The 24,571-nt window shown below is 42.8% G+C and overlaps 1 protein-coding gene across 1 annotated transcript; it reads left to right on the top strand.

Moving 5' to 3' along the window:
• Positions 1-2,518: 2,518 nt before the first annotated feature.
• LOC144798974 (uncharacterized) lies at positions 2,519-23,466 on the top strand. Its single transcript, XM_078670116.1, has 5 exons — positions 2,519-2,716; positions 8,659-8,729; positions 8,856-8,929; positions 10,825-10,966; positions 19,643-23,466. The coding sequence occupies exons 3-5, from the start codon at positions 8,906-8,908 to the stop codon at positions 20,830-20,832; spliced, it is 1,356 nt and encodes a 451-aa protein (XP_078526242.1). The 5' UTR covers positions 2,519-2,716; positions 8,659-8,729; positions 8,856-8,905; the 3' UTR covers positions 20,833-23,466.
• Positions 23,467-24,571: the final 1,105 nt, after the last annotated feature.

The following is a 24,571-nucleotide window of genomic DNA, read 5'->3' as shown; positions in this document are numbered from 1 at the left end:
TGAAAGTGAAAGCGGGATGTAATTAGGGGGGAGGAAAAGTGAGGCAGAGACGCTGGGGAAGCAACAGATGCCTGTGGGAGGGAGGCTGATGGCTTTGATGTGAATGCGCTTTCCGCACGAGTGCACCACATGAACTGTACGAAATCCGCGATGGTTTCAGACCTTGGTTTGCCCTCTATACTCTCGTCTATTATCCCTTGCGGGATTAATAGGCGAGACCTAAAAAGTAGCACCTAACAACATGAAGCAGTGGAAGGGCACAAGTAAAGAGCTCATTCTCCAAGGGAGTGACCAACCCAAAAAGAGGAAGTGGAGCCCACACGCACTATCGAATTAGAAGCAAGCAAATGAGGGAGACAATGAAGTCAACCAATGGTAAGTGATTGGCGGGCTCTAAGTCCACTGTAAGCTAACAATATATCTTGCACCAGACAGTGCATGCGCTGTCTTAGGGAGACCTAAAAACCAACCCTGATTTAGCTGACTCACTGATCCCACAGAAACTGATGCCTCTTCTGTACTGAAAAGACCACCGTAATATACCCACCTGCTTGCCTTCCATCCCACATTTCTCTCAGTCTTCCTCCTCTATCCTGTCCACAAAATGTCCCCACGCTCCCTTAAGCATGCCTGCCCACTCCTTCCTAACCTGATATAGACAGTCACTAGAGGGTGAGGCTTTCTATTGCCTCTGTGGCAAGCTCACACAAACCAATGGAGCAGATGCATGAAGGCTAGCTAGTGTTTTAAGCTGCATGGTGGTTCCTCAATGAGGTCACATGAGTGCCTGGTGTTTATTTGTGAGTGCCCACTTTTTATCAACATGCCATATCATCCACAACCAGCTGCTCTCTGCAGTTTCCTAATTCTCGATCTCAGCATACCTAGACTCATCAACCCTACAGTTATCTTGCTATCGGAGATGCTGTGTTCCAGTACCATTCCTTTTACAATTCATGGTTTACAAGTGTGATACTCAACTGGTTCTGCGGATGTGAATAGGTTTCCAATCCACCTTCTGTGAGTTGGTCTCTCTTTTAGGTGGTTTGTCCCATGGCTCGTCTAGAACTGGTGCTAGATGCCAAAGGTCCCGCTTTTTACAGGTCACTGGCCGAACGCAAAAACACCAATCAGGAGCACACAAGAGGCCGCCCTGGACACCTCAAACAATTTGGCGGGTGCCCCATTTTTTGTCGTTCAGCCTACATGAGCTGCAAAGAGCTGGCATTTTTTATTATGTGGCTGGGAGGCAGAAGCTGCAGCACAGGTGAGGTACTGCACTATGCAACCTCAGGAATATATCTATCAAATATGAAACAGTTTGTTACAATAGGGATCCCAACACTGCATTGCTGTACTGCAAACACCAAAGGCTATCACTTTACCACCACATTCCTTTTTTGTGAATAGACTATGAGACAGGGAATTGTTAAACCCTCAGCTTGAGATAATATTCAATCGAGTCCAATTTTTACTTTTTAACATACACTTATTATAAGCTTTTAGACTGATTCTCAAAATTCGCATGGTTGGCAAAAAATGAGAGCAGAGGATGAAGTTAAAAAAGTAATCACCCAGAAGCACACATTTTGACTAAATCGGAAGGCTGGCATTAAAAGCCATGTCTCCTACTTTCAAAGTTTCCAGTTAGTCCATAAAGGAGGAGGAGGTGACTGATGGCAAGACTGAGGGAATAACTATAATTCCTGGTAATGCCGCCATTAATCAGGTACGCTAATTAGGCAAAATAAGGCAGAAAGACGTAGAAAAGAATACAGATGACTTCATGTTAAGTACTACTACAGAATCTTAACACCTGAACAGATGGCCGGAATTTTCTCTTGGAAAGGAAGCAAAACTCAATGGCACTTAGTTGTCAACATTTCAAAACAAATTCCTGGGACACTTAGCAGCACTGGGCTGATGGTGATAGAAAGTTCTTGTTTGCGTACCTATATATAATAAAGAGGAAAAGTTTCTGCAACAATATTACCCGGGACAGTCTCCAATTTGCTGGGACTGTCCCGGCAAAAAACGGGACGGTTGGCAACTATGATGGCATACATTGGCACTATGATGGCATACATTGGCACACCCACACATTTGAAAATGGAATTCATTAAGCAGACTCAATATTTGGCATGCTTGGCACATACACCCCAGCATTTTACATCAGGAAAGCGCGAGATTTTGAAAAAAATAATGGGGTAATGTATTTTCCCATTGACTTCAATTGAAGCAGAAACAATTTCAGCTGTGAAACCGCTGAAATAAAGCCTATTTTTGGCTGCAAAAAATCGGTAGTCTCCCGCCTGAATCCGGTCTATTGGCATGAATACTGATAGTAGTAAACTTGTTCTCTAACCGACCTCCGTGGCCGCTAAAGAACCCGGAAACCGAGTAGTTCTGAAGGGGACAACGCTGTGACGTACCCGTTACGCGGCGTCGTTGCTAGGGACGCCACAGAGCCACGTTCCTGTACTTGAAATCAGTCGTTACCAAACAGTTATGCCAAAGTGACTAAGCAACGGAAGTGACGCGCTCGCGACGTAGGGCACAGGCCGACTGGCTCTCCTCGGCGGAAGTCTACTCACAGCGCCCGGCGCACGGTGGTCTCCCTGTCGTTTCAGGCCTAGGCGCTCAGCGAGGGGACAGGCAAAGGCGTCCAGGGCAGAGCCACGCGCCGGCCGGGAGACGGAGCCAGGACGGGCGGCAGGTGAGTTATGTGCCCGGGGAGGGGCACGGTACGTGCCGGGAAGGCGTAAGGTGTCCTGGGCGGGCCGCGCAGCAAGAGTGAGCACCTGCCTACGCGGGCGGGTCACTGCGCAAGTGAACTCGGGATCAGGCCTGAAAACACACGGAGGCCATTCCCTGCTGGGTTTTCAACGCAGGTTCCCTAAAGAGGGACTTATTTTACGTTTAGTTGCCCCACGAGGGCCGTTTTACTGTCACTGGCATAGGAGCCACCGTCTACTCGTCAGCGACGCAGTAAAGTGGTGTTTTCAATGCTGTGCGCGTGAGAATGCTGTGTCTGCGCGTGGCGCCTGACTTATCCCTACTGTTTGCCGCATTCTCATCAAGGTGGATGTGTCAGGCTTAAGATCTCTGACCCTGGCACGAGACCGGGTCCAGCCCCGTTTGAATAATGTGTTTTACACTGATGCTTTCCTGGAAACAGCAGTGTTGGGAGTTGCCCTCATTCAAGCAGATATAGTTGGTTGGAACTTGTGTAGATGTTTTTAAATATGGGTGGAAGGGTTAAAACATACAGAGGTTGTCATTGTACTCATTCTCATTCGATTTTAGTATCAACGATTTAAAGACTCCAATTAACATTTCATTAAGAAAAGTAAATTCTCATAACACACCTTGATATCTCTTTTATATAGTTCAGAACTTAAAAAATGATTCACCCATATGTAACCATGTGCTGTCTTCAGTATTGTCTTGGTATCCGTTTATCATTGCACCGTTTCCTAATCACTAAAGTGTCCCTACTCCATTCTGCTAATCCTTTTGAACGCTGGCCTTTTTACTGTCCACCATCCCAACATCTTTTTGTGTATCTAGACTTTCCTTAGGATAATTTCTAGCACGTACTGTAGCATTTTGGGTTCCAGCTTTAGCCCCCACTACTTTATGTTCTCAATTGTCCTACATTGCCTTTTTGCAATGATGCCACCCATTTCTCCAACTGCTGTCGTTGCTTAGAACTCTGTTTTGTTGAGCCAATATAATTCCAACATCTTTGTGTATTTGGTTTGGTTTACAACAAACTGGAAATGTGTGCACGTTTTGCACCCTAGCCATATTGGTATTATTAGAAAGTGTCAGAATTCGTGGGAGTAACTACCTAATCTATTATCCAAAATGAAGCATATCCTCTCCTGTGGGTAACCTCCAAAAAAGCTGTGAAATTCTAAATGAAGACCTTTTTATGTTCAGCTCAGATTGAATGGCTTCAGCAGTACTACATCACCGTGGCAAGCGTATGATATGAAGAAGGCTTTCAAAATAAATATATATATATATATATATATATATATATATATATATATATATATATATATATATATATATATTATTTAACAAATGGTATTCTACATTTGGCTCATCCATATTATAACCACGTATCAAGCTTCCATTTCTCATACTCTCAAACTTTTCATCTTGAACATTGCATTGCTCGGAATCCTCATTAAAAACACAGGTGAGCTGCCAATATAAACACAGACCCTAACTTTATAGGTTATTACGCCACATTCAGTAATAAAAGCACCTCGTGTTTTTGGTTATGATTCAAACTGGTGGCAACTGTGACCGTGATGTTGAATCATCTAAAACCTGAGTTTCTTTCAATACTCCCAAAAACGCTGCCACCTCCTAGTTACTGATGGATGGAATAACCTTTAAACAGTTGCATTGCTTATAAACTGCTAAACCAAGCAAAACAATATGGATTCCATCTCAATCATAGATTTATTTGGTTCGAACCGTCGGTCAAATCAATAATGCTATCCAATTTTGGATTGCCCCCCCTACTGTTTTCATTGGTTTATCAAAGCCATGGTCATATGAAGATTATTTTCCTGTAACATCCTCGTTATTATTGCCCCCTCATCAACTGTAGGCTGTAACAAGAGGGTAGGTCATAGTGCAGCTACTTGTTTAACACCAAGAATGCACAATTTCAATTGAATTCCGCAAAATGTCATGAAATCGCCCCGTTCTGATAGAATTAGTCATGCACAACATTTTCATGGATAACCTAAAAACCTTCTAACCTCAAAGTACTTCCAGGATCGTCCTCTGTACTGCCGCTGCAGTTGGACAAAATTATGTATTCACTGTTAAACCTTCAGTGAGCAGTCTCTTTTATTTACATACTCCAATGGTTCTGTAACATATGGTGAATTGACTAATACATTTTTTTTTTGCTCCGTTTTAAAAACGGGCATGTGCTTTAATGCAAAGAGCTTTATGCCCCATAATTTGTCAGAATTCTTTGTAGGCATATGGCAGGGCTATAGGCAGGTGATACCAGGAATACGAATATAGGCGATGGGTAATGGAAATATGAGTCAGTTTCGAGGTGGTGATGGAAGCAGTGGTGGCGGAGAGATAGTGGTAGGGTGTTAATACTTAACTCAAATAGGATTGAGCCAGCTTGACCCTTGGAAGGTTCCAAATTGTGCATTTTATAGCACAATTTTCCATAAATTGTCTTAAAAATCTGGAGTTTTGAATGTTTTTTTCTGCTACATTATGATGTATCCTCACTAGGGGTGGTGTGACTCGCTATCTTCACGAAAATTCGGAACAATTGGCATTAAAATGGTAAAATCGTGCTGCACAAATTTCCCTAAATATTGACAAAAGAAAATGTGAAGTTAAATCAATCTAGTTGCAGTGTCAAGCGCCCATCATTTTTCAAAAAGCCTTTTTTCACTTCAGTTTTCAATCCACTTTCTTCCTTGTTTGTTCTAACTTGTGTTATGTCTGAGTTTGCGCTTTGAAGGGGCAGAGTTTATAAATGAAAGATAACACCGATTACCCAGGCATAGCCCAAAGACAACTACTGCAGGCTCTTAAACACTGCTACTGGCCAAATATGTATAGCTTATAGAATCGGACCAGTTACGCTAGCTGTATGTGCTCAGGCCTCAAACAGAGATAGCAGTAGTATCATAGAAGCTTTACTAAGCTAACATAAGCAGTATGTGGCCACCAAAGCCCAACATATTTAAAGGATGGGTCTACATTTTACCAGGAAAAGCGAGAATTCTAGAATGTACACAATGTTATAGATACTCAGAATGTCACAGTAAGTCATGCTGGGGCCTATAATATACCAAGAATAGATAGAATATCACCGACAAAACCCATAGTATTTCAAGGAGAACCACTATTTTGTCAGAGATCGCCAGAATCCTCAATGGTGTATGTCTGTAAATTTGTGCCCACTTTAAAGTGTTGTTTGCATTGATTGCCCCTTAACATTGAGTGCTTCTCAATGTAATCCATAGCACTACCTGCACCACATTTGACATTTTTTGCACTCTGCCCCACCACATTCACATCTCTTCACCGCTCATCTTGAGAAAACACCTCCACTCCTCCCCTTTGGGAGTTGTAGCCCACACCTTGGTGTGAGGGGGGAACCGATATGATGAAGTATGTCACCTAACAGTGAGTGAGGGTTCTCAGCCTGAAAGGATTTCTCCCCTCATGCTTTCTTTGATATTGCACAACAACTCCTATTCCCTTTCTCACATTTAGCCAGGTGTACTTTGTGTGTTGTAGAGTAATTCGGAGGGATCAGTACCCTCCTGGCTTTTCTAGATCCCTGTTGATCCTTTGTGTGTAGAGTCTCATTTATCCATGTCATTGGGTTTGGTTCCACTGAGTGGTGAATAATTTTGGAGCAGTAATCGGGCAGTGATCCCGTTTTCTGGAAGGTTTCCTCAATGTGAAATTGGAAATATTGGGGTCCCAATTCTTATGAATTCTGGAGGTGTTTAAAGAAGAATACATGGGGAAAGTTGCATTTGTTTAAAAATTTAGTAAATACACAGCTCCCTACCATATAAGACACTGCATTGCGTGCATACTTGCACCAGCTCTCCTTTGGTAGTTGTGGTCATTAGAGATGGGAAACTTTTGAAAATCTCTCCTACAGCAAAAGCATTTTTAGTGTGCCCCTTATTAGATGATCTCATGGCCTTTATCATTCAACCTTCACGCAATGCACTGAAACAGGATGGCCATCATCCTATTTATAGGGGCTGTCAGCTATTTTGTGTTTTCATGTATATGTCCTCCTCAAAATATATTATAATAGCTGAAAATATTGTTGAAGCGCTTGGCAGATATTGCTTTAAGTAGAAACTAGTGGAGAATTATCTTGGAGATTATTTCTCAAAGATTGAATGCTTCCCCATACCTTTAACTTTATCTGCTGCACAATTTCGGTTGAAGCCTTTAAGGCTGTGTAGCGGTCTTTTTGCAAAAAAATACTTCTTGTGGGTATTCTAAAAGTTTCTGAGGAAATGCATTCCACCCATTGCTTAGCATTGTATTTGTGGTTTGTAACTCAAATTTTCTGGCTTTCTGTTTCTGACTTTTTTTTTTTTGCTGTCCAGCATGTCTTTATCCATCCTGTTTGGCATACACTGCTCACCATCACTCCTTGTATTCTTCCACCTGTTTTTGCTTCCTTTAAACAGGTATTTAAATGTTGTTCTTGTCACAATTGCTATGCATTCACATGCAGAGGTCAAATGCCAGTTTAACTTCTAAGGGAGCTTGGTGCTTCCTTTTCTTTCTCTGACTTCAAAGTGAGAGGATTTTGGTGCCAATCTTGCTGGGTACTAGAAATAATTCTTTTTTCCAGCCACACTTCAATTTAAATGTTTGTAAATTAATTGTGCAAATGTTTCAGAATATATCAGAATTAGGAAAGAGCAAACAAAGTACATTGTTTTCTAATTCTAAAGTGCGATTGAAACAACTATTCTAATAAGTTCAAATCGGTACAATAGGTGAAGTCCTTTCCACACATTGATTGTGCGCTATATGGTTTTATCAGTAAAACTGTACATGCAAATGAAATTGATCATTTCAATTGAAAACATGTTGCCTGTAATGGTACCTCGCTAACAGACCATGCGTACTCCTCTCCAAACCACTCCGCTGTATGCCACTCCACAGCATGCCTCTCTACTCTGACACTACTGTACGACATGACACTTAATCACGCTCCACTCTGACACTCAACGTTATACCACTATACTCCACTCCTTGCCACTTCAATCTCTGACATTCTACTTTACTCTGACACTCTACCACTCTACTCTGTGCCCCTCTACGTCACTGGCACTCCACTTCGCGCCACTATACGTCACACTATGACACTGTACTCCACTCAACTAGATTTTTTAACACTTAACTCTTTGCCACTACTTTATGCCAGTAACTTTTAGCCGTTCTGAACAGCAGCCACGCTGATGTACAACATGCCTAAAACACATTGGCAAAGCCAATAGCTCTTTTATAGGCGAGACCTACTGGCGTTGCCAATGCTGTTTAAATGAGTGTATAGTTAATTTGCCAAATGGTTATTAGGTTTATTATGCAAAGGATAGCCCAAGGTAAACAGCTTGCCTAACCTTGGATAGGAGATTCAGTTGGGGAAATTCATTGTTAGAAATTGGGTGTTCCCACAGTTAGCTTTGTAACTAAAATACAGGAGGATAAACAAATATGTGATTTGTGTAAAGAATAGAATGTATTGCTGAGTGAAACTATGAAAATGTGCTGGTATTGTATTGCAATCCATTCATCCATCTGTGCATCAGACTTCTCTGTCACACGAAACAGAGGCTATTAGTCATATTAATGGCCTTGCTGCACACCATCTTGAATTGAAAGCAGTAAGATTAGTTGACAAGTCTGTGGTTTTGTTAGTTTCATGTGAGACGATTACTTTTGTCTGAGTGACTGATTTTGAACAGAGTACCCCATAGTTTCCTCCTATTTGAATGACGATAAATTGCAAGAACAGATTGTTCATTCAAGTGTACTAATTGCAAATAAACAGATTAGCAAATGTTATTAGTAAATACCAGGTTTACTGAATGTGTTTTAAATTTTCTACAGGTGGATAAGGCACAGAATGGACGAATATATCAAAATAATGTGTTTTTGCTGAATTGATAACAACCAAAAATGTAAGTTGATAATGAAATTAGAATCTGTAATGGGAAGAAAGGAACTGTGTTGAGTAATAAATATCAGAAAGATGATGGAAGTTTGTGACCGACTAGAGCTAATCTTTGTTTCCTGACCCTTCGCAGAGCCTCTGCGCGCATGTCTTCTGTTTCCGGCACCTGTCTGGAGACTCAACATGACGGAACAGTTCTGTACCCAGGTAGGACATGGCAGAGGAGTGTTCACAATAATTTGGGTCGTTCATGAATACTTTTATCTTCTAGACACCCAGAACAAAGGATGTTTTAAAGTTCATAGCAAGTGGGGCGGGTGGAAATTTCACACCATAAGACGTCTGTATGAATGTCATTCTTGAGACCGATGTACTTAAACTTTTTCAAGGAACTAATCCTAATAATCCATTGCATTATTTTTTTTCCAAATGAATAACATTTCCAGTATGTCAAATCTATGCTGAAGATGCTATGCTTGAAAAAAAAAAAAGCTAGTCCTTTGTCCCAGAAATACATACATGTCTCCTTTCTTCCATTTTCTCTTTGTTTTAGTTGGGTTTTTTTTGGTGGGGGTGGCTCTCCTCTTACGTTTTTGAATTAGGGCTGTCTTCTGTCACTGGTAGACCCTAGTTCCTCTCTGCGAGTAAATCATGAGCTACTCTAAGTTAGTATTCCACCCATGCCTACACCCTATTACATCTAATCCTACTTGTATGCTACAAACACAGGATGTGTATCCAAGAACTTATAACTTTACCTGAATTGCCCTCTCCATAACCTAGAGCTAAGCCTCTTGCCTGTAACCTAGTATACACTCCCTACTGCCTCGTATCAAACCGTACCTCCTAAATAGCCTAAACCCTAGTACCTCTGCAACTGCCTGTATCCTAGTACCTCTGCCTGATCCCATCAATAGTAATAGTACCCATTCTTCATATCTGCTTTCTTGGGTTTATTTTTTGGTCCATAATGCTTCCTCTTATTTCATTTTATATTTGTCTGAACATTTTTACTAGTAAAGTGTTTTTCTACTTTTAGGAGATGTTAATATTCCCCCTTTTGCTGTTTCTCCATAGTAAAGTGGAGCCAATATATCCATGTATCAGATACATGTGTATATATATCATACATTCTTGTAACTAACACATGGTGCATAAGGTTGATGCGAGAAGCGGTGAAGTGCTTGGCCCCGATTGTACTAAACTGACTTCATTTTGTTCCATCCTCAGTTAACTAGACCCAATGATACGATTACGTAACTCCATTGAAATCGTTCCTAGCTCACCTCTCCCTTATGTGGGGTGATTTACTACTGTAATTGGTAGACAACGAATGGAGTTTTCTCCAACTTCTGTATTAAACCTAGGTGTAAACCTGCAGTAAAGTTTGGTGTTGAGGGGGTAGGTTCTTGGATCGATCAGTCCCCTTTAAGAGCCTAGGCCACCATCTGTTCACTTGCTTACATTTAGCTGAAAGACCTTTGCATGTGCCCCAGACATCAAGGTTGACAATGGCAGCAATAGCAAAGACGGGGATGAAAGTAGAATAGCCATCGCTTGAAGGCTTTGAAATCTCTCGTCTTGGCCTATCACTTATCTGATGTGATTATTGCGGAAAGTCAGCATGCTGTGGTGGTTTTGGAAGTGCAGTTCCCGTGATCATATAGTCCAGGATAGTCTGCAGACATTATAATAGTTTTGTTACAAACCTACACATGACAATGAACATTCCACTCTCACTGTACTGGAAATGTAATACTCTGGTTCAAAAATATGCATCTTTAGCGCATTCTATACTTTGAATAACCTTGTTTACACTGATATTTTTGATAACACCACTGCTCCCCCCCCCCTTTCAGTTATTAACCAGGGGGCACAATTGGGGCACCCTTTCTAAACACCGAAACATTTCCCCAGGCAGAAATTTCGTTTTTTATGCTTCATACGGTGAATTGCTTTGTTATAGTGGTCTAAAATATAATAGTGGTTAGTGGAAGGATATCCTAATTCTCCCCAGTAGTCTGCGAAGTGCCACCATAGCAGACTTTCACTTACAATACTTGAATTAAGAACAGTTGATAATGCTATTTTTGTTATTTCAGGGTGGTACGACACTGTATGTTGCGGTCGTCTATATCGACGAGGAGCAAATAGAGCAAATACAAATAGGGGAAGCAGAGCAAATAGTAGAACAAACATATCCAGCGATCACCTCAGAGACTGAGGCAACCATAATATCAGAAGGTGAGTGTTGACTCTTTGGGTCTTTTGTTTTGCTTGTGTTGTGTGTTTTTTGTTGGATTTTTTTTTGCACTAATAATTGAAAAACAACACCTGCAGTGATGACCCTTCAGGCTTCTAGAGGAAGTTGAAATCCTAAGACCATGGGCAGAATGAAAAGAAAAAAAATCCATTAGCGGTGGATTCTTTCGCCCAAGCCACATATGAATGTTTTCTAGGTAGCCTTGTAAGTGAGCTTTCTCCAGGCACCTTGATACAAGCTTACAAGGTGTTTGATGCATTTTGTTCCCCCGTGGTTCAGAGATACTAAATAAACATTTAATGGCGATTATTAAATGTCTTGTTTATCAGCGTGTAAGAACTGGTAGGTATGTTGTTTATATGAAGATAAAAAAGCGTATACAACCAAAGTAAAAATAAAACAAAGATTGTTTAGCCTATGCAAGGCAATCACACAATCAGTGATACGTTTGACTATTCGGGGTGAGTTATGCTGCCAAGTACATGACCAGAGCGAGAAATCAGTATATAAACTACTGGTTACCGCACACAATTCTGCAGCTCAGGCTATCCTGAAATCGAAGGATCTATAGCAAGTGGGGTGCCTTATCAATGCCAGTTCAGTATATAAAACAACAAGCAGGGTGCTAATCTACTCCATTCACGGTCTGGCAGAGAAACGAATTGCCTTTGGTGGACAAAGGCTCCCCAGCAGTACCGAACTGCTGTGACTAGAAAGCCATTTCCTCAAAAATCGAACACACCTCACTGCAGCCTCTCCTGGTTCTGCACCCATTATTCGGAACTTCATGGCCCTTTTTTCTTTGATTCCAGAAAAAGAGAATTTCTGATTGAGCAGCCCTCCTATCCCTAACTAACCGTATGTTGAACTGTGATATTGCATTGTCTTCTAAACCTTTAGTTTCCCACCCCTGAGGCCTGAGCATTCAAATTGCAGCCTCTTGTTCGCGAGGCGTTGCGCATGTTATTAGTAATTATCTAACAATATGCTGGCTCTTTGTATACTGTTTATGCTTGAAATTATCTACCATCTACTTGACCATTGCTCTGCGTCTGCTCATGTATTTATTTCCCCTGCTTTTCCAAGGTGCATTTTGTGTACCCGTTTTTCAAATGCTACAATATAGTTTTCCTTCCTTGTGTATATTTCCTATCTTGTAATGTCCAGAGCTCTGATGCAGTTTTGCCTGGGTTCGTGCTTACAGAAATTCTACTTCCCTCACTCTTTCCTCTTCGGGAGTAGGGGTGCATGCATTAATTTAAAATGTGTTTCTTTGTGCATGAGACAGTTAGTTTCAGTTATTTGAGTCCTTGATATGCTAATCATTATTGGGTTTTTGTAAATTCTCCTCTAGAGTGTCTTCATTATTAGTCCGTATCTAATTATGGTATGGTAAATTCCCACTTTAATACTTTCTAAACCCTCCCGGGATGTGGAGCTCTGTCTCTAGTGCAGGAGTACGATAACATCGTTGGTAACTTCGAATTACCACAAAGCAAAACCATGCTCACACAAGCTCTGGCCCAGCTCCCAATACCCACTGGCGACAGACTGTATGTTAACCCCCCATAGACCTGTGCACAACCCCCTAATGAATGCAGTGTGCAGTGGGGGTTTCGTCATTTGCAGTGGGTAGCTAGGAACTGCGGCCCACAATGCCCCATTAATTCCCCTATGTGCCACAATGGAAGCAGGCAGTTGGGTGCTGGTCGTTAGTCGGGGGGATTGGGTGCAGGGCCTTGCCAAAGGCACAGTGCCCAACCAAGTAGTTTGCCATACGTCTTCCATGGGTGTTAGGCATATGTTATTCATAGAATATGGTAATAACAAAGAATATAAATCGCATATAAAAGGCTATATTGGCCATTTTTCACCAATACATTTGAGGCTTGGGAGGAGGGGGTGGGTTAATTATCACTAAAATGAAGATGCTAAGGGCTAGAATTACAGGTAAGGAATACATATTTCTCCTCCTGGGTCTCTTCACTATTGCTTTGGAATCCGTGTTAAGACAATAATGTCTTCTGAAATAATGTCCATACCTGCAGGTGCCTGACTTTCACATGTCTTTATTTGAAATGTTTCACAATAAAGCCGTAGTAGCCACTCTCTCTCTCATTAAGGGGGGTTGGGGTCTACCGGACAAAAATGTGTTGCCATTACCGTAACAAGGTTCAATACAGGAAACAATCCATCTAGATATGGACAGTGTTGAAGTGGCTAGCGCTATTGGTACTGGATTTAAAATACTGCCCTCTTTAAAATAAAACTGAATTTTCAAAATTCAAATGGTATTTTGTATATGTGTGTATGTCATGTGATCACCGCCCTTTGGTGAAAATGGAACAGCATACTTGCTCCACCCAAGGTTGGTTTCCCTTCATCAGGCAAGCACTAGAAGTCTTTAAGCCAGAGTATGTTGTGCATAGTAAAGGGAGTTGAATGATATGGAAAATATTTTTTATCATAGCTTGCTTCAAGGAAGGTGTTTTTTTGCGGTACCTACACCTGGACACCTTAACATGAGGGCATTTCTTCATACCAAAGAAGAGACAGCCTCCTTGTCTTAAAAGCGACAGGGAGGGGAAGTGGCCTAATGGCTAGAGCGGTCAACCTCCATGCTGGGAAACTGGGTGAGTCTCAGCAGGGAATCTCAACATCACGTGATTGACGGTAAATCACTTAATCTCCCCGCTGGAATCTTTATACAGTTTGAGAGTGATTCAATCATGATTTACCAAGGTGTCTCTCCATATTCACCTAACCATACAATGAAGCTTGGGGTGATGACACATCTCTTCCCTGCTGCTTTGAGAGGAGGCAAAGTAATTATCCAGGCTACCAAACCCCATTCCTTCTTAAGGCATCAGAGAATTCATGCCCCTTCCAACAACAGTGATCCCAACAAAAACAAGTTTGGGGCTTGCAGGACACTCTAGTAGAATTCCACCCCACTGACTACTACTCTTCAAACTCAACAAAGATTCACAGCTGTTTGGGTCTTACAGACCCACCCTGCTTTTAAATACCAATTGTAACAAGCATTTGCAATGCAATAGGTCTCGCATTAGGAAAGTGTGAGCTATTGGTATTGTAAATGACAATTTTTTAAAATGTGTTGGCTTTGAAAATATATAAATTAATATCATTGTTGTTTACAAAGCCAATAGCTTTCACTTTCCTAATGCGAGTCCTATTGGCTATGGCAGTGCTTGTTGGTAGCAAGCAAGGACAGTGCTGTTGTGGTGCTGAGTGATGCTGTTGTGGTGCTGAGTGATGGTGTGGTTAGGCTGAGTGATGTGGTGGTGTCCCAGAGTGATGTGGTGGTGTCCCAGAGTGATGTGGTGGTGTCCCGAGTGATGTGGTGGTGCCCCCGAGTGATGTGGTGGAGCCCTTGAGTGATGCCCCCAAGTGATGTGGTGGTGTCCCCGAGTGATGTGGTGGTGTCCCCAAGTGATGTTGTGATGTCCCCGAGTGATGCCCCTGAGTGATGTGGTGGTGCCCCTGAGTGATGTGGTGGTGCCCCTGAGTGATGTGGTGGTGTCCCTGAGTGATGTGGTGGTGTCCCTGAGTGATGTGGTGGTGTCCCAGAGTGATGTGGTGGTGTCCCTGAGTGACGTGGTGGTGTCCCTGAGTGACGTGGTGGTGTCCCTGAGTGACGTGGTGGTGTCCCTGAGTGACGTGGTGGTGTCCCTGAGTGACGTGGTGGTGTCCCTGAGTGACGTGGTGGTGTCCCTGAGTGACGTGGTGGTGTCCCTGAGTGACGTGGTGGTGTCCCTGAGTGACGTGGTGGTGTCCCTGAGTGACGTGGTGGTGTCCCTGAGTGACGTGGTGGTGCCCCTGAGTGACGTGGTGGTGCCCCTGAGTGACGTGGTGGTGCCCCTGAGTGACGTGGTGGTGCCCCTGAGTGACGTGGTGGTGCCCCTGAGTGACGTGGTGGTCCCCCTGAGTGACGTGGTGGTGTCCCTGAGTGGTGCCCCAGAGTGATGTGGTGGTGTCCCTGAGTGGTGCCCCTGAGTGATGTGGTGGTGTCCCTGAGTGGTGCCCCTGAGTGATGTGGTGGTGTCCCTGAGTGATGTGGTGGTGCCCCTGAGTGATGTGGTTGGGCTGAGTGACGTGGTGGTGTCCCTGAGTGACGTGGTGGTGTCCCTGAGTGACGTGGTGGTGTCCCTGAGTGACGTGGTGGTGTCCCTGAGTGACGTGGTGGTGTCCCTGAGTGACGTGGTGGTGTCCCCGAGTGACGTGGTGGTGTCCCTGAGTGGTGCCCCTGAGTGATGTGGTGGTGTCCCTGAGTGGTGCCCCTGAGTGATGTGGTGGTGTCCCTGAGTGATGTGGTGGTGCCCCTGAGTGATGTGGTGGTGTCCCTGAGTGATGTGGTGGTGCCCCTGAGTGATGTGGTGGTGCCCCTGAGTGACGTGGTGGTGTCCCTGAGTGACGTGGTGGTGCCCCTGAGTGACGTGGTGGTGCCCCTGAGTGACGTGGTGGTGCCCCTGAGTGACGTGGTGGTGCCCCTGAGTGACGTGGTGGTGCCCCTGAGTGACGTGGTGGTGCCCCTGAGTGACGCTACATGTCAGTCATGAAGCTGAAACTATTTGGGCAATGTGATATGCGAGTTCCAGTGACGGACAGCGCGAGAGAAGCTGCACACTGATGGAAGGCCTCTCGTGAGCTGGGTCCGCTGGAGGCTGAGGTGAAGGGGTAGGCGGTATGAGAATAACTAAGCTCTTGAAACTGTCATCTTTTTAATTCCTCTGAGATTGACTGAAAATGTGTCTAGACTCTCGAATTTGTATTTTATTGTACCCTGTTTGTCTCAAAATTGTTGTAACATTGCTGTAAAGTGCTCTGATATCCCTCAGGTTTTGCCAGCAGTACATATAACTCCTAAATAAATAAAAAATGTACGAAATTCAGTGCTCACAGTACATGTTGGCTTTACTATCTCAGCTTCAGACCTTTATCTCAATTTGTGGCAATTCCATTCTATCTTGCAATGAAGATGTTTGCTTTACCCGTCACAATTATCTTTCCATCCAATATTAGCAATTGTGCGGGTGACCCTGCGTGTGTTAAACTATGGAACACCGAGAACTCTTTCTATTGCAAGAGAATATTTGTCACAGAACAAGAACAATCAATCACAACTCATTGACGATGCCACATTAACCTAACAAAGAAACACACATATTCGAATTACGGACAGCACTGATCCACAAGCTGAAGCAGACTCTGCTCTGCAGTGGAAACCCCTGAATCGTTGGTCGATTATGCAAAACTCTGCAATGTCATCCCAAAGGCAGGTTGTGCAGAGTTAGTTTTCAGCCCTCTCGAGGCCCCGCGCGCCGAGATTGGCATCAGACGTGTTTACACTGAAGTGTTGCAAAAGGCAAGAGCGCCCCGTGCCCTGAGCCGCTCTCACTTCTCGTTGAAGCAAATAGAAATGATGCGAGAAGTCTGCAGGAGGACTACAGGAGACGCGATCTGCCCGGTTAATTGGAAACAACTGACGTCATTCCCGAAAGTAGCAAGTCACCTGTCGCATAGAAATCAGCGTTCCGTTGCCAACTTTACTTTGCCCCTCAGTTTTCAATGAATATCAGTGGTCCATGTTTGTTCGCTTTGCTTCCACCTTCCCAACACATTAATCAAAGAAAAATGATGCCGCAACACGCACACGTATATGCAAGTCACTTTCTAAAATACTGGAACACCAGCGTGACATATTGTTATATTATTTATTCATATATTCTGTTGATTTGATATTTATTTACTTAAGGGGGTTTTAAACCATGAAAACCTTGCACCACTTCAAGGCGTTATATTGGATTCATCCCGGTTCCTCGCCGGCATCTCAAGCAGGCGCATCCTTTAGCCGCAGCGTCGGCGGAAATAAAACAATCCCCCGAGCACCCCTCTTAGGGATGGAATCCGAGGGCCTCTTGACCTTGACAACAAGCACTGTGGAGAAGAGGTCGGCGGCAGTGAAGGTGCATGCGAGAGGCTCATGTGGCGTCGCAAAAGTGAAAGCATGGGGGAGCGCGAGAACAGACGCTGCTGACGCCGCCGTACACGCTCATGCCAGCAGCAAACGCGCACTCACGAGGCCAAATCCGAGACGGAAAATGCGCGCGTCCGACTCGTATCCACATATTCAGTAAGCAAATAGGTATACTAAAGTATACAAGAGGTCCTTCGCTACGCTCGACCTAAAAAATATGAGTGAATATGAACTACTTGCCTAGTAAATGTATGGGCAACAATACAGATGGCCCAATCAAAATATATAAAACACAAAAAAGCTAAAGAATGACATCTGTCTAGTTTGGCATCTTGATGCTGATATTGCCTGCAGAAATTTCCACTTGCTCTTTCTCTCGCTACATGCAGAAGCGACATTTGACAGAGTGGATTGATTATTCCTTCATGAGACCACGGAAAAAATATCTGACGGCCTCACCACTGTAGCATATATTTGAACACATTTCGCTCAACTAACTACAATCATCAAGTTTAATAACTTTAAAAGTCCTTATCACAAGCCCATTTGCATTAGCAATGGAATCAATAGATCAGAAAATAAATTCTGAGCTCTCGAGTGGTTAAAATGGACTTGTCTAGTTTCAAAGTAACACTTTTTGCTAATGGTGGGTGCAGTTGAATAAGAACCCCAACACGTTGAGTTTCGAACCTGATACAGTGTGTGCAGCCTCATCCGGGGTATCGGGTTTCAAGATAAACTATTTAGGCTCTGACTGCTTGGTGGTTCCTGTGGCCTCTCTGTCCCTTGTGGACATCCTAAACTACATGGTCTTAGTCTAATGTTCATATTGCTATTTAGGAGTCAGATTGCTAGCTGTTTTGTTCTGTCTCGGAGTCTAAAATCCACCTGTGTTGGACTTTCTAAATAAAACTCAATATAGTTGGAGAAAATTACAAGTTTAATGGTTCACTCGCACAGTAAGCATAAAAAGGAACTTCCTCCCTCGTTTGTTACATCTTACCCAGATACAGTCCTTTATGTTCCCAGTGGATTTGTTGATGGGGATCCAGGCTAAACCTGGGTTTTTTAAATGGGCCAGGAATACCACAAGGGTATTCTAGAGGTACATTATTTAAGTCTGTCCCATGGATGCTCCCACGTGCAGTTGGAGTTGAGAACCTGTTGCGTGTTGCCTCAGTCATGCTGCAAACTGGAATATGGTTATTAAACAATGGAGAGTCTCCACCTTTCCTTCCCTTTTAAAGCCTATTCTGCACAACACTGGCTTCCGCATCCCTGTGGAAAGCCACATGGTGGTGTTGGGATTGTATTTGAAATCAGCAACCATAGGCATTTGCATCATGTGAACAATTCAGCAACTCCAATACAGACCCACACTGATACACTCAAATGATTGGCCGGTTTGGTAGAAAGCATAGGTGCATATAGATGCAACAACCAATAAATTCCTGGTAAATGTTAATGGTCCAAAAACTAGAATAGCTTTTTTTAACACATTAAGAATTACTCCCAAATCCTCATATGTGACAAATGGCCGTAGAAATCACTGTAGCCTCTAGGCTGAACATTGTGCTAGGACAGCCACTGCACCAATGTGCCGCAGGTACATGGAAATTGATTTAGGGTGTTGACTAGGACTGTACTCTTAATTGAAACGTGAACCCCGGTCTGTTATTTAGGGACATATGAGACTACGCTGAGCAGCTACTTATCAGGCTGACTCTTAACCCCTTCTGCGCTCATGACGAGCTCAGCTCGTCATGAGTTGTGCCGCTCGCACGCTCATGACGAGCTCAGCTCGTCATGTAACGCGGCTTTTTGAAAAAAGCCGCGCAGCGCAAAAATAGTGGCCGCACGCATGCGGTTAATGTGCATGCTTTTTGCAGCAATGCTTAAAGTTGCACATTCATGCAAGGTACACGCTCTCCCCCAAATTACTGTTTGTGGGCTCCATAATGGGCAAGTGCAGCTTATTACAAATGTGTTGGATGGAATGCATAAATCTGAAAAAGTATGGGCCCATTTTCGGACATATATATTAGTCATCACTGGTGCTGGGGGGTGGTTGGTTGGTTGGTGAAGGAGTGGGACCCGGGCCACACATCTGCAGTGTGTTGCATAGTTGGCGCATGTGTCAGACTAGTTCGTTTTTTGGGAGCATCTTTGTCAAATGCAGCATATGACTAGGGCGTGCCACTGGGGATGTGTGCTCCTGTTTAAAAATTGCATGCTGAATTTCTGGATATACATCTCTGTTCTTCAAAAATGTGACTGGGGCTTTTTTTTTATAAACTTGTTTTTAATAATCACTGCTTTCAGTTTATCCATAACAAGGACATACATGTACATTTTCCACATATATGGTAATCGTACCTCCAAGACTTCGAACATGACATCTCACTGTTTCGCTTGTGACTGGGGTTTTGGGAAAAAAACTGAGTGGACTTGCTATTGTGAGAAGCCTCAGCATAATGATTGAATTCCACAATGATCATTAATTGAACTTTGTTCCCAAATGTCTGTTTTTCAAATATTTTATAACAGTTACTTTAAAAACAGGAATAGGACATTTCTCTCATTGAAAGAAGTTAATCGTGAATATAATTAAGGTGCTTTTAAAGTGTGTAACTGTGTGTTTGTTCTGTTTAACCAACAGACCTTGGACCCATTATTCATAGTACAATTAGTGATCATGGAGAATATATTCTTGTGCAAGCACCTGACACATATTCGGAGAATGCTGACGAAAAGGACCTACAAATTATGGAGTTGGGGGAAACAGTCGTAGAACCTAGGAAGACGGAAAGGAAGAGAAAGATCCGCCAAAAAAAGAAACCTAACGTGGCAACTCCTGGCAAGCCAAAAACGGAGCGTATACACATTTGTACGGATTGTGGAAAAAGTTTCAATCATCAGGCATCCCTTGTTAACCATCGCAGAATCCATACCGGAGAGAGACCATATGGATGTGAGGACTGTGGCAAAAGATTTAGTAAGAGCACACATTTGATTAACCATCGGAGAATACACACTGGGGAAAGACCATTTATTTGTTCTGATTGTGGCCGAAGCTTCAGTCAAAACTCTCACATTCTTAACCATCAAAGAATCCACACTGGGGAAAAGCCGTATATTTGTAGTATATGTGGGAGAGGCTTCAGTCAGAACTCTCACCTGATTACGCATCTGAGAATTCACACAGGAGAGAGGCCATTTCCATGTCCTCAATGTGAGAAATGCTTCAGTAACAACACAAATCTTGTTAACCATCTGAGAACTCACACAGGGGAAAGACCATATTCATGCACCCAGTGTGAAAAAAGCTTTAGTCAGAACTCTCATCTCCTTAACCACCTTAGAACCCACACTGGGGAGAAGCCATTTTCATGTGATCAATGCGGGAAAACCTTCAGTTGGTCCTCAAATCTAAATATGCACCAGAGAATGCACACAGGGGAGAAACGCTATGCATGTAGTGAATGTGACAAGTGTTTCAGTCACTCATCACATCTGAAAAAGCACCGGGCAACGCACACTGCATCTGTAAAGGTGGAGGTGGCAAATATGTCACCCAAGCCTGAAATTGTGCCTGGCACAGAGATTGAGGTATTCGATATGGGAAACCTTTCTTCAAAACCAGATCAGGCCATGCACACTGCAGCAAATCTTTTAATTGAAGTGGGCAACCTTTCTCCAAAGCTCGACCAGGGAATACATGCAGCAGCAAACCTTCTAATTGAGGTAGGAAATATGTCACCCAAGCCTGAACCGGGAATGCACACTGCATCAAACATTGTGATTGAAGTGGAAAATATTTCCCCTCAACATGATCAAGCCCAGAGTTAAATAGGAATGCTGTACTTCTGCCGCACACATCAGTAGCACGAGTGCACATACTTTCACTTCAGCTTGCCCCCTGGTAATAAACTAACAGGAAATAATTATTCACAATTTAAAACGTGTCTGCAGGCTATGAAACTTAACATCAACTTATTTGTTATTTTGGTTCTGCCTCTAGCAGAGTGCTCATAGAGGTCTTGATCAGCACGATAAGCATGGTTGGAATTGGCTGGTCAGTTACAGGGCAGGAAATTAAATCCCATCCTTGCCACCCCCACCATGCCTCCCCCATCCCAAAACAAAATCTGGAGATCCCAATCTCATTACAGCCTCTTTAGTACTCCGTTCCTGAGCATAATCCAGCCCAGACAATTTTTCGATTTACATCTATAGCCTCGTTCGCATGCTCATTTATACTTAAGATTTCACTGCTAGTTCAACCGAATGCCATGCTTTGTGTATGACGGTTCTAACGTTACACCAGACTGAACAGCCTAGCTTTTGGTTTCTCCAAATATTTTGTATTCCTGCCCTACTTTCTAGAACACGTATGCAGTAGAGGCAGCTCTCTGATGTGAACCTATACTGCTTTCGATATATGGTCCTAGAAGGAGAGTGCACTAGTATTGTGAGCTCCTGCTATTATTTATTTATTTTTTAACTCTAGTTCTCGTAGAGAATAATGGGATGCTCTCCAGGGTCGCCTTATTCTAATCGTTTGATTATTTCTGCTCACTGTGCCATTGTACTGGTTGCAGTTCCATTTAATGGTGTTTTGTCACAGTACCAATCCATCTGTGGTTACGGGTCTGTTTGACTGCAAAAACACCTATGAACGAAACCCATTTGCTATTTATTTCTGCCCATAAAAGGGCATGCGCAGAACCAGTCTTTTGTATTCTAGCTCGTTTCGCATTTCATCTCATGGGAATGTTTTAACATCTTATTCACCAGGGTCTAAGATACAGTCTCCTCTGTGGGATAATTTCTTGTGTTCCTGTACAATTTTAGGCCTTTGTCTAATTAGGAACCAATATGTAGCCTCTCCCCATCGCGTGTGGATCTGAACAATCCTAGGCCTCAGACTTGGTTCTCTAACTGGAGTGAAGTGTGCACCATTCAGGCAGTGTGTCCCCTCGGTATGGTCACAGGAAAGGACATGCTCTTTCACTTTCAAGTTCTGATGTAATATGCTGCTTTCCCTGCATAATGTATCCTGGTAATGTGTGTGTACCTAAATCAAGTGCCAATTGAATTTGCAAAGTGCACTATAATATACTGAATCGACAGGTGCGCAAAAATGTTAAGCAGGAATAACTCCTTCATTTGAAGATGGCTCTCAACGAATTTAATTTTCATGCTTTGTAGTTCTTAAATGCTATTCCATGTTCGCACTGAATGATCTACTGTTAACAAAATATTATGAATATGTGCTTATCTTGATTTGTGTTTCTGTATTTTTCTGGGGAGTGGAGAACGATTTAGTGTCGTAAGTTACTGTTGTTCGCTATGTATGCCACCACAATTCCTACTTCACGATGGAGTAGTGCGGGAGGAGTTGTAGTCCAAGAACTGCATAGGTGATGGCCTATATTAATGAGATCCATTTGCAGGCAGGCAAGGAGAGCAGTATTCAAAACCAGGAAGAGCCACGCGCATACATACGTCACTTGAGTGTTTTAAAGGCCACGTCCGAGTTGAAGATCAACTTTCTACTAGTAGTAATCCATAGCACACAAGAATATTCTTTCTGAACACGATTCTAGGAATGAGTACCAAAGGATGAAACCATGCAAGCCGTCGTCCCAGAATAGTGTACTTAAGTTTGCAAGCCACTTACACACTGACCCATACTCATTCTCCTAAACATGATGAATTAACAATTTTGAATAGCCTGTTAAGGAGTTATTAGCCGAATCCTAGTTACAAAAACATACCATATACAAGAAGAAAAAAACAATATCTTGTCGCAGTTCATACGAAGAGGGTTACACAAACATTATCTTGTGCACCGGCAGTAAATTTAACAATCTATGCTCAAATTATCGGCAGCAGACAAGCTGTGACATTACTACAAGGGCCTCTCAAAGACTGGGTCGTTAAAGATAGTTCTGAGTTTATTTGTATTCACCTTGGCAAAGGTCCACCATGGAAAGAGGCATTGCCATGGCATTCTTGAGTATTGTTCTTAATCTTAAAGAACAGAAGGTGGAAAATCAAACCCTTTATCGACATTTTAGTAAGTCTATCCAGTCCTATAATGAAACTGAGATTCCATAAAAAGTTGTACATTCTTTCTTGGTCACAGTTGCAGGGAAAGCAGAAGTAATAACAAATGCCTACCAGTGAAGCCTGATTAAAGGACCATATCACTGGATTTTTAAAAGACCATGGGAATTAAGGCTTAGGGACTGGTGCAATTGGTCAGACCATGCCTCGACCCTGTGAATATGGCATCAGGGAAAATAGTTTAAAAAGCTACTATTTCTATGATTTATGATCTTTTTTTCCCTTAGTATTAGAATTATTTTTTGTGGTATTCTAAGCTAAGTTGTAGTCTTATTGTATAAAGAAGTTTGACAGTAACCTGACCAAGCGCAAAATGCTTAATAAATGAAATGACTTTGCAAACCCATGAAACAGCTGACTATCTGTAGGATTTCTTTAGTGTGGAAGTTGAATCTTGGAGAAAAAAAGTTGGGTCACGATGAAATGATTTTTTTTACTGTCAATTTATGGGTGAGTTATTTTTCAAACAAGATTTGTCTGTGAGACAGACTGTAAGTGTTGTGTGGTAAATGGAGAAATTGATGGGTGATTTTGTGTCTGAATTGATACTTCGATAGTTTGCTCGAGTAGAGTTGATAGGGTTGCATGTTGGAGGCGTGGGTGTTCACATGAATGGTCAAATTTGTTGTTGGGAATCTGAATTGATGGCTTAACTGTATGTTGGTGAATGGAAAAAACGTGTGAAGAAGTTATTGATTTGAGTTGGCAATGTAGCTCTCTGCTGTGAGATCCTCTTTAATGTTGCAGCCTATCTTTACTCCAGTGAAATTCCAGAAACTATTATTTTGAGGTAAAACCTCGTTCACAAATAAGTATTTTTTCATTACCTACTTGAAGATAACTTTCTCTTCCGTTTAACTCTGTAAAGGATTAAATAAACAAACTAATAACTGTATTTAAGACACCCTTTTTAGATCTCGCCTGGCGTTAGCAGCGCGCATGCGCTGCTCTCGCCATGTGAGGGCTTTTTGTAATCGATACGATTTCCGAAGGGGAATTGAAGCCCCGCCCCTTCTTCCCATTGGCTTGCATCATAGCTTATGCTAAACGCTGCCTTTCTATTGTGAAGGAGGCTTTTTAATCCCTCCTTATTACCAAACTGTCCGTTTTTGGCCCGCCCACCCGGACTGGATCTTTTACTGGCGGCGATAGACTATGGCCTTTAATTACTGGGTAAGCTCTATTTGTTTCCCCTTTCCTTTGTCTCTCTCCCTGAGCAGACCCTTCCCTCTGTCTCTCTGAGACACAGCTGTATGTTTTCTCGTATCTTTACTTTGTGGGGTTTGTTTTCCCTTTCCCAAGACGGGGACGTGCATCTAGTAGCAATCGGGGCGCTGTTCTTTCATTTAAGTTAGACATGTTTCCTGTGCCTTGTTTGCCCGCCCCCACCAGCCCTCCGAGATCGCAGATTTTTTTTTCTTCACCCTTTCAGCGCACGCACACCACTCATGGTACG

The sequence above is a fragment of the Lissotriton helveticus genome, chromosome 12 (assembly GCF_964261635.1).
Source record: "Lissotriton helveticus chromosome 12, aLisHel1.1, whole genome shotgun sequence".
Classification (NCBI taxonomy): Eukaryota; Metazoa; Chordata; class Amphibia; order Caudata; family Salamandridae; genus Lissotriton; species Lissotriton helveticus.
The sequence above is the reverse complement of the archived record's forward strand: the minus strand, read 5'-3'. Positions and strand labels throughout refer to the sequence as shown.